The sequence below is a fragment of the Amblyomma americanum genome, chromosome 7 (assembly GCF_052857255.1).
Source record: "Amblyomma americanum isolate KBUSLIRL-KWMA chromosome 7, ASM5285725v1, whole genome shotgun sequence".
NCBI lineage: Eukaryota > Metazoa > Arthropoda > Arachnida > Ixodida > Ixodidae > Amblyomma > Amblyomma americanum.
In genome coordinates this window covers 15,716,256-15,726,652 of record NC_135503.1, presented here as the reverse complement: position 1 = coordinate 15,726,652, position 10,397 = coordinate 15,716,256, and the positions used below count along the sequence as shown (strand labels likewise).

Genomic DNA, 10,397 nt, shown 5'->3' with positions numbered 1-10,397 from the left:
GCAATCAGTTGAATTAAAAAACGTGTTTCATAGAAACGCGTCCCTCTTAATATTCCCTTTCAAAAGATGCTGCTTCCTGTAATTATGCTTGTGCATAAAGCTATGCCAGCATCTGCAAGATGTCGATGAGTGCGCAGAAAGGAACAATCTACGCGTAATTTTCACTGCGCACTTCGCGTAGGGAGTTGCATTTAGTACTATAAAATGTAACATCGTTGGCAAGGAGTGTATCTCAAAGTTCTAGGAACTCAGGAAAGTACCTAGCACACGTTAACCTAAAAGCTCTCCGCTTCAAACTGTTTTCTTGTTCGTTATACATTAAACCTGCGCAAAGGAAGGGGACTTTTTTTGTGGAACTTTTTGGGGCGTACCTTCTCAAAACGGCCGTTGGCCAGGAAGCAGGAAAGTCCATTTCTGAGCTTTTATAGCCGTTAGCAGAAACGTTATTACGATCCAGAAACGCAGTACGTTCGCTGACGGAGACTCGATAAAAGCGTGGTTTTTTTCTCGCTCAAGCGGTGAAAGCAAGTTCCGCGTAGCACTTAAGGGACTCCACTCTACTTCAAAGCGGCGCCAAGTTTTCCTCAAATGCCCCGAGGCAAGAAGGCGCGGCGCGTTTTTGAACGAACAAACATAAATGATACCAATTCCGCTACAAGGCAGCCATTAACGGGAAGAAATTGCTGCACGGACTCGAGTGCAACTCGGGTTGAAATGCCTTGTAGAGATATTATATTTTCCGGTCCATTTTATTTTCTCTACTTGGACGCCAAAAGCTTCCTTGAGTGTCGCCGCCTTTAGAGAAAATTTCGTCGTTAACAGCCTTTAGAATCTCGGGGAACTCCTTGATTTCAGGGACGGCTGTCCAGATAGAAGACGCTTAGTTTAGGGAAAGGTTAGGAATGAATATATTTTAGAGTCCTCTGAAACTGTGTAGTAGAAGCAGGGCCACGCGACGCTCAGTAACACGTTCAGTGTCTTTAGTGCGTGCTGTACGCTGCCTGGAACTGTATGACGTTTTCTGTGAGAATGTCATCCACGGTGTCGTCAGCAATAATGCAGTTGAAAGATGCCTGCGCACTGAAATCGCGCACTGTTGCATAGCATTCCTCGAATGTAAAATGATATTAAGGTGAGATGTGGTGTCTGACCGCCAACGTTTATGAGTTATCTTGAAGCTTAGCTTTGCAGTCCGTTAGAGGATACTGTGGCCTCTGTTGTCACGCCGGACTCGACTATCATTAAGGAATTTTCATTTCGTAACAGAAAAGTGAGCTGCCAATAATCTACGTCTATCTATATCTATAGTTATCTATCAATATAGTTATCTATATCAATGAACATCTATAGTTAGCGATATCTAGTTAACAATAACAATATCTAGTTAATCTGAAGAAGCTATCGCTTCCATTTAGGACATATTGAAATTAGGTTGACGCTTGAATGATGGCTAATGAAGAGCATTACAATCTAACAAATTTCGTTACAAGGAACCGTAATGTTTAGATCCGCAGCCATTGATGTGGTAGATACTGTCAAGGTGTTAGGGGTATATTTTACTTCAACTTTACGATGGAATGATCATGTAAACAGTCTAATCAGCAAACTGAGCTGCATAACTGGAATTTTAAATCGCAACCGCTGTACTCTTCCAAAAAAAGTTAAACTAATGGTCTACAACGCTCTCTTTGTCTCCCACCTAAACTACTCTCATTTAGTTTGGGGAACATCAACAAAAACTAATGTGTTGAAGCTTGAAAGGATACAGAAAAAAATAGCACGAATAATTGAAAACGTTGAATACACAGCACCTTCTTCACATATCTTTGCTTCGCTTAATTTATTGAAAGTAAGAAATATATACGAAAACAAATTATGCAGGCAGTATCGTTTAAGTGTCCAACGAGAGAGTACAGTTTTTACGGAAATGGCAGAATTAAGACCCAATTATCCCACCTACAGTACCAGAACTCGAAAACGATGGAAAGTTCCAAAATGTCGCACTGCCTATGGACAACAAACACTCCGGTATAATCTTCCGCGATTATTGAATGCTGCAGAAAAGAAGGTGCTGATCTATTCAATATGTCTCTTCCAAATATGTACAAATATTTTGCTACTCATACTCTTTTTTGTGAATGAATGCAAAGGTCTATCCTTATGTTCAATTACAGTACATTGTTTCATTTCCGAAAAAAAAATTTCCAGGCGTCGAAATCCAGTGCTCTACTGAAACTCTTAATTAGGCTTATGTTCGTGCCTGATGCGATACAGTGCTGTTTTTGTTTTCTCTTTGCAACAAAAAAATGTGACTGTCTACTGCCTTACTCTGCTGCTGTATACACTGTAAGGGGGCGAAGGATTTTTCAAGCCGCTAATGTACGGCTTTTCCCTCCACCTTCTTCCACTTCTTTGTGGAGAATAAAACTTGTATGTATGTATGTATGTATGTATGTATGTATGTATGTATGTATGTATGTATGTATGTATGTATGTATGTATGTATGTATGTATGTATGTATGTATGTATGTATGTATGTATGTATGTATGTATGTATGTATGTATGTATGTATGTATGTATGTATGTATGTATGTATGTATGTATGTATGTATGTATGTATGTATGTATGTATGTATGTATGTATGTATGTATGTATGTATGTATGTATGTATGTATGTATGTATGTATGTATGTATGTATGCATGCATGCATGCATGCATGCATGCATGTATGTATGTATGTATGTATGTATGTATGTATGTATGTATGTATGTATGTATGTATGTATGTATGTATGTATGTATGTGTGTATGTAGGTATGTATGTATTTCAGATACGGACAAAAAAATTAAAACGGACGGTTAAAATTCACGCAGAAAAAAATTATTTTGCAGATAATGTTCTTGAACAACACTTGGAAGCCTCCTGCTTGAAAGCAAGGTTCTAGAGTAAGAAAAATTTGCAGCGGCACCTTCCTGATCGCTCTAACCAAGAACAAAAGACAGGTTGCTATTTTAGCTAACTGTATAGAATTTAGCTAACAAGCTATGTATGTCTGTGACTTAATGTCGCTTAGTTGTTGTAGAACAACTAGTGATCTCTGATACAATGCTTTGAACTACGCTGTAACTACTGGCGAGAAAAAAGGCGTACCCCAGAACGGTCTTGCTGTGACAAAGTGCTGTTTCACAGGATTTGAAAACGTTCGCTAGGTTTTTGCTTGTTCCTAGCAGCCTTTTATTAAAGCCCTTAATTAGGAGTACACATTTATACATTGCGGGTAACGCTAAGTTATGTATCGAGAAAAATCAAGGCGGTTGTTGACGAGAATCAAGGAGTGCAGACCTCCCTTTTAGCTTTACGCGTTAAGAGATATAAATATAATAGCTCAAGGTTGTAAAATTTTAGATATTTTCTCCACCGGCTCGCCGTTCTTCGGAGGCCCTATTTCAATTTCAATAAATAAAACAAAGCCGAAAGAATAATATATTGCACTGAGAAAAGGCCTCAAGCTGGGGTTCCATTTCAGCGCTTCATCAGATACCGGAAACGATCAGCATTATCTGTGACGTAAGGTGGAGCCACTTCGCGAGCGTCGCAGCTGTTCATGAGCGAGCTGTCGTCGAAGTACCGCCCGGCTCTTCTGATTGACTCGATGTAGGCCAGGTCGGACTTATTTGCGAAGTCCCCCCAGCGTACACCATCGTCCCGCTGCGCTGACTCCAGCTTCACCTGCGGCAGTGGACACCGGTTTGTTACAAGCAAAAAGGTTTAGATAGAATAAAAATAAATGGAAAAAATTCATTAATGAGCGGAGAATACCCACAACAGCAGCACTTAATAAAGCGTGACCAAGTATAATAATCGTGCCATGGGCTTTTTATTTCCTTTTTTTACCTTCTTATTCACATGTCTCACTTTGTCTCCCTTGCAACACACCGTTATTTATTTGAATGACACCACTGACCGGTACGTGACCGGCGTAATTCTCTACAGGGTTTTTCAGTTTTTTACAGAATTCTTTTCATTTTGAAGTTGTTCACTTCATCAATATTTCACAACCTCTCCTATGAGAGCCGCCAATAGCTTCATTTCCCCATACTTTTAAGGGCAGAAAGTACAAACGAATATAACAACTCCCGGCATTAGCAGTCTATCATCCGAACGCGTAATGCTCCTTCCAGTCTTCACCGCCTTGCAGCTGCACGTATCTTCGTAATCAATTCTACTACCACCAAACAGCTGAAGAGAAATCATCTTGAAACATAAACCGTCGATTGTATGACCGCAAAGCTTCAGAATGCACTGGAAAAGCCACTGCGCATACGACTACATGGCATCGTACTGAAAATGCTAGAAGTGCGGTCATTTCTAATTTCAAAAAACTCGCAGCGCGCAGCGCCGACTGACACAGACGGAGACAATCGCAGCAGAAACGTTCCGCGGTGCGTTGATGCTTGTACCGTTGTTCAGCAGTTTTCCGGCGAGCATGGCCTTTGTGTCGTCGCCATATTGTTTTGTAAATTATTGTTCACGCTACAGCCAGCTGCCAACTAGCTCAACAGCACTTGCCAGCTGCGTTGTCCTAAACCGGCGCTTCCGTGGTACCGTCTGCTTCTACTTAAGCTTTGTGGGGCATTGCTTGCCTATGACAGATTGCGTCCTGTGGGTGAAAATGCCTTGATATTTATGAATATGCTGAAGATACCCCGCACCTTCATATCTGCGGCCAAAGGGAGAGCTTTCAAAACGTCAGATGACACGTGCCGCCGTCAGCTCAAGTAATGTCCCCAGTCGAGCCTTATTTGTTTGCTCGCATAAACATCATTAAGTGCAGCCTCGCCTTCTGTCACTAGAGAAGCCATCGTTTGGAAACAATATGTGCGGTCGAGCATCTCGTTTCGTCAGAGATGTTTACCTTGTCATGAGTGTGCGGCAAAGTACAAAGATTGCGCGGAGAAGTGGGCTAGAGAATATGTGCATAAAATAACAGCGAATAAATTACACCGTGAAATAAAGTTGCGCCGCGTAACGCATAGCCATCTCGCCTGGTTCGGGGAAACCTCCAAAACCATTTCTCAGATACTGACACGGCGTGCGCTTCAGCTTTCTTTGTGAGGCCCAAAAGTGCAACAAACTCCCTGGTATGTGCTTCAACGCTTTCCCGTCAAGTTAGAAAAATACCGCATTCTTGGTTGCATTAAAGTTCACTGAGCTTACCGTGGTTGAACGCTCTCTGCTGCGGTTGGTGTACCGGTGCGGGTCAGTATTCTAAGATCTGTTTCTTGAAATAGGACTTTGCCCTTATGTGAACTGTAATAGGGGAGTCAGCTTTAAGGTTACATTCTAACTAGCTCGCAGTAAACTGCTCAAGCTACTTTCGGCTGCAGGAGTAAAATGGGCTTGTAACGCTAAATATCAGCGTGCAATTAACAGACTGCTCCCGGTGAGTTCATGGAAGCAGTTGCTGTTTCCAGTGAATGCTGTGCAACGCCTCATGCTCATTGCGCAATGACGCGAAATGATTTCATCTAGATTCGGTGGTGCATTTCATTTTTTTTCTTTTTCCGCAGTGTAAACAAAAGAAAGATAAACCTATTGGAGTGTTAGCGTTAAATAAGAATCACTCACCAAAAAATCATTACTAGCTTTCGGCTAGAGTGAAGCTGTGAAACGTGGCCGGGGCATCTTAAACTTATGCAACCAAACACGAATCACTCTATTCAGTCTGCATCAGAGACAGCATGCCTAACACTTTGCTTTCGTTCAATAGTTCGTCACAGCGAAGTTTTGTGGACTGTTTCTCGGATATCGTTTATTGTCCGCAGTGAATTTCGTGGTCGGTGCTCTATACCTCAATATTTACTACAGCGACTAAACCGCTTTCCAGGTGCCTTGTTTCTAAGATAAAAAAAGTGGTCCAACTGAATCTCGGCTGCTTCAAACATGCAGATTTTTTAAAAATAAATTAGTTGTTGTTAAAAGACTACAGTTCTAACTAATTGGGTAAAGATGGGTGGTTCGAGTGCTATATGTATTCCTTTCCGTCACTAAAATTTGTCTTAGCATGACAAGGACGAAACCAAAGCGCGCTATTTCTCCTTACTTTTCTATGCACATAATTTACTCGCCTGTCTCGTGTTTGCTTTGTTTTGCAAGACGAATCACTTTGCGCTATGCTATTTTTGTATACGCTAGGAGGTGCACTTGTAAAGGATCACATTAATAAATAAAATACTGTATGGTTTTTTTCAAAAGATGCGCATGGCTAAAACTAATAATATTAATACATCAGCACTTGGTTCCGATAAATGTCAATGTCGTCTATTGTTTCTGGTCAAGCGTTCCACCAAACTGATCACGCACATCAACTGTACGTCCAGACGATGCAGATTATGCCACACAAAATCCCTTCTTAGTTTGGTTTATGGGTGTTCAACGTCCCAAAGCAACTCAGGCTATGAGGGACGCCGTAGTGGAGGGCTCCGACTAATTTCGGCCACTTGGGGTTCATTCAACCCCACATATGTGTGAAAAACTTCACGTGCATTTCTCATCCAACGTCCCACTGTGCTGTCGATTATTGCGTGTTTTTTGACTAACTACGCAGCAAGTACGATCGCAGACAACCCTTGTGATTGACTCTGCTGCGGTCGTTGCGATTTTTACGTTCTTGAATTGCTTCCTGTGGGTTGTAAGCGCCAAAAAATCAGGGTATATATTTCATGAAACTGTGGCCTGCTACCTGCCGTCTAAAGCAAGCATAATCTTGAGTACGTATCACCTGGTTGAACGTTTTCCTTGCGGAAAACCTTGCCTCGCGTGCCGGCGCCTCTCGTACTGCGTGTATGATGAACCGAGCTGGGAACCTTTTTCTTTTATGAGGCAGATGAAAAGTAATGGTGCATACATGCGGTACTTCTCAAATATTTTTCAACGCATCTAAATGCATATTCAACTTTACACTGTGCAGAAAACATGGAAGGCCACGCGCTCGCATAGCGCTTCACACGTTGACGACGTGCAGGCATTTGCGTGTCTGCATGAGCGCGTATTACAACTAAAGAAAGTAATACTTTACTTTGCAATTTCATAGCGCTCGCAGACACAGTCGCTGTCATGTGGCCCTGCCCTATCCGTCTAGCCTTACTCAGTATTCCCATCTTGTGTCCTTTTAAAGTCACTGACCGAAAGGAAACGAAAGGAAACAGTAAAGCGTACAAATTCGCTCAAGTGTCACCGTGCGTACGGCTCTGGGCGCTGCTTTACATTACCTGTATGCCGCGGGCCTCGAAGCACCAGGAACAATGCCAGCCGGCGTAGCGGGGCTGGGTTCCCCTTATCGCCCACTGCATCTTCACAGTTCCCGTGTACGGCAGCATCTTTGGATAGTAATGCTCCACGCGGCGGACCAGCAGCGAGTCGTTCCAGTAGACGTGCCTTAGCGTAGCCACTGTGCACACACCTCCAACCTCAACGGGCTCATCACGGGTCCAGAAGAATCCGTAAAGGAACGAACGAAATGTTAAGGTCATCGGCTCACCGTACCCATCGTGGTGCTTCAAGAACAACAAGACGTCACGGCTGGGTATCTCGTCGGCATCGAGTATCATGAAGAGGTCATCGTCTCTGAGGTTCTTGAGCCGGCTCTGACCCTCACGCCAGATGGAAGAGCGAAAGTAGTTTTCTGGCGCCCACGGGCTGCCGTCTTCGTAGTTGTAGAAGCCCACAGCAATGGGCACAATCTTGTGCGCGTACTCACTTAAGAAGCCGGCACTCATGTTCGATCGAAGGTGCAGAGGCTTAGTCGAACCGAAGTAGGTGTAATTCGACTCCACGATGATGTAGTAATCGACGGCGTCACCCAGCTCCTTCACACGAATTTCGAGTAGATCGAGCTCGTGGTTGAATACGAGTCCGTTAATGATGGCACGTGGTCGAGAACGACGTCTTATAATTCCGTTTAGGTACCAGTCCTGGAAGGCGTCAGTGAACCACACGGCGTCGGGAATGGAGCATCCGATGCCGTTCCAGCCTTGACGGCACTTACACGGCTTCTGCTTCTCAGTTCCAGAAATTGTACCCTCAGGAAAGCAGTCGGAAACCACTGCAGTGGTTTCGTGGTTACCGTCAAGTCCTCTTAGCCTCTCTTCACCCGGAAATATTTTGTGCAACGTCGAGGTACCATTGTCCCTGTTCATCAGGAGTGACGCGACATAAGCCCATGACAGCGAGCTTCGGCCGGGATGTTTCACCTCCAGATGACTCCTATAGCGGGCATTGTAGAGAAAAATCGTCCCTGGGACGAGGCTTGATAAAGAGAAGAGCACAAAGTACCAGTGTAGCTTTGTGGAAGCTAGTCGTAGAGCTGAACAGGTGGAAGGCACGCAGCGGAAGAACTTCTGGGTTGTCTCACTCGTAGGCCCACACATTATCCGGTAGCTGCTGCCACTCTCCTCAGCCGTCGGCACTTTCACGCGTTGCTGGGCTTGCTGGGGAGGACGTCGGGAGGCGGCGATATGAAGTCGAGAGGAACCGGTCTCTGCTGATGTTTATTAACAGACACAGGCAGGTACCGCTTCGTATCTGCAAAATAAACAGGTATGACTGAATCTGATATTGTAGTTAAAATCGTGTTAATTCCTTCGATAATTGGATCAAAATACAAATTCCAGGGAGTGCATCATAGCATCGTACGTCACAGTTTTAACACGTTGACTGCGGCAGTGATTTTCACGACTCCCCCCGGCGTCGTGACCCACCGGTGGGCCACCCTTAAATATTCTTTGGGTGTGGCGTGACCCACCAGAAAGCCACGGCGAAGCCAACTTCTGAGAATCGCCAACAGGTGGCAACAAGCAAGCAGCTGTCTCTAGAAACACGCTACAGCACTTTATATTTTATTTTTATTATAGACACCTCAAGGACCCATGGGTGAGGGCTTTACATGAGGCTTTACGTGAGGGCTTTACATGAGGTCTTTACATTCTTCCTGACAGCAACAGCTGCAGCAGCAGAAACGCGTCATTGTAAAAGCTAAGACATCTGCGAATTTCACTGAAATTTGATATTCAAGTTTCACGCATGATATAAAGCTGCTGTCAACACCGATTTTTTGGCGCGTATAACAGAGGCTAAGTTAGACATCAGTTCACTTCAAGATGGTTGCATCCAGTGTCTTGCAAAATGATCGAAGAGTAGGAGCCGAGGATAAATCTTCTTTAATTTAATTTTCTCAACCAAAAATGAGTTTTTGTTGCCTGACAAGCGTCAACAATACTAAACAGAGCCGGATGACCAATTTTCGCTCACTAAAAAACTGGAAAGAGGTGTCCTCTAATATATCGGACTTTGTGTAAAAGCACGCTAACCACTCCGCTAAAGGACAGAGCGTCGCTAACCGAAAGTTTCGCTAAGAAAGATACCAAAGCGATGGAATGCGTACTCACCATTTGAAATTCCCGAGCGAGCTCAATATCACTCGACCTATTCATGTCGCTGCGTGCCACGCATGTTGGTTTTGGACACGTCCACAGTTTAGTACAGTTTCGAAAACACAGCGCGCAGCACTGATTCGTGACAATGATTTCCAGTAAGTGCGAGCCAACAGAAAGACGCGGTCTGCTGCGCAGAACCTCACGCCATGCTCATAACATTAAAAGCTGATAGGCGAAGCACTACGAACAGATTGTTCAGCACATCTGGCATATATCTAGGCAGGTGACCTTTCATTTAGACATATACAATGCCAAACCGTACGCAGCTGCCGACAATCCGCCTTCGAAGTTAGTGCAACATCTTAACTTACATCAAGCGCATTGGATATTTATGTAAACTTTTCTCCGACTAAGGATCGCGATCTCCGCGCGCATGTTGTTGTTGCAGTCTGCTTTGCCTTTTTGGCTTCTTTCATTCTTTGTGTCTTTGTTTTTCCTTTCTTTCTTTCCTTCTTTCTTTCTTTCTTTCTTTCTTTCTTTCTTTGTTTCTTTCCTTCTTCCCTCCCTCCTTCCTTTCTTTCTCTCTTTCTTTCCTTCCTTCTTTCTTTCTTTCTTTCTTTCTTTCTTTCTTCCTTTCTTTCTTTCTTTCTTTCTTTCTTTCTTCAGTGACACAGGCCGCAGCGTGCAGTGCGGGAGATTAAAAGCGCTTGTGTTGTGCGCTGGTTAGGAAAATTTAAATCTGAATTTTCTTTGCAGTCATCTCGCATAGTGCGAGCCTTTTCATTTTCAGGCACAACGCACTGATTGAGAAAAGAGGAAGCTGAATACGAGTAGCCAATTGATTTTAACTCAAGGTTTTGCCGTCCATGAAAGTAAAAGTTCAAAGAGGCCCATGAATCAATATATAGAACGCGAAGCAGGCGACCGCCATAGCTTGTGTGCCACCGCAGTGGGTTTT

At 43.7% G+C, this 10,397-nt stretch overlaps 1 protein-coding gene across 2 annotated transcripts; it reads right to left on the bottom strand.

Annotated features, from left to right (window-relative positions):
• Window positions 1–219: 219 nt before the first annotated feature.
• LOC144098548 (beta-1,4-mannosyl-glycoprotein 4-beta-N-acetylglucosaminyltransferase-like) lies at window positions 220–9,705 on the bottom strand. Of its 2 annotated transcripts, none has more exons than XR_013307201.1 (3): window positions 9,452–9,666; window positions 4,921–8,588; window positions 220–4,643 (listed from the first exon to the last, which is right to left on the bottom strand). XR_013307201.1 is itself a non-coding variant. In XM_077631280.1 (3 exons), the coding sequence occupies exons 2-3, from the start codon at window positions 8,432–8,434 to the stop codon at window positions 3,528–3,530; spliced, it is 1,365 nt and encodes a 454-aa protein (XP_077487406.1). In that variant the 5' UTR covers window positions 8,435–8,588; window positions 9,452–9,705; the 3' UTR covers window positions 1,536–3,527. The 2 variants fall into 2 exon arrangements, 1 of the variants encoding a protein (XP_077487406.1); XM_077631280.1 differs by having other exon boundaries at window positions 1,536–3,734; window positions 7,277–8,588; window positions 9,452–9,705.
• Window positions 9,706–10,397: the final 692 nt, after the last annotated feature.

Bases quoted from the DNA above. Each gene is read 5' to 3' on its own strand.
- LOC144098548 (XM_077631280.1), bottom strand. From the start codon at position 8,434: ATGTGTGGGCCTACGAGTGAGACAACCCAGAAGTTCTTCCGCTGCGTG. The intron at 3,735-7,276 runs GTAATGTAAAGC...CCACTGCCGCAG, and splicing joins TCGAGGCCCGCGGCATACAG to GTGAAGCTGGAGTCAGCGCA.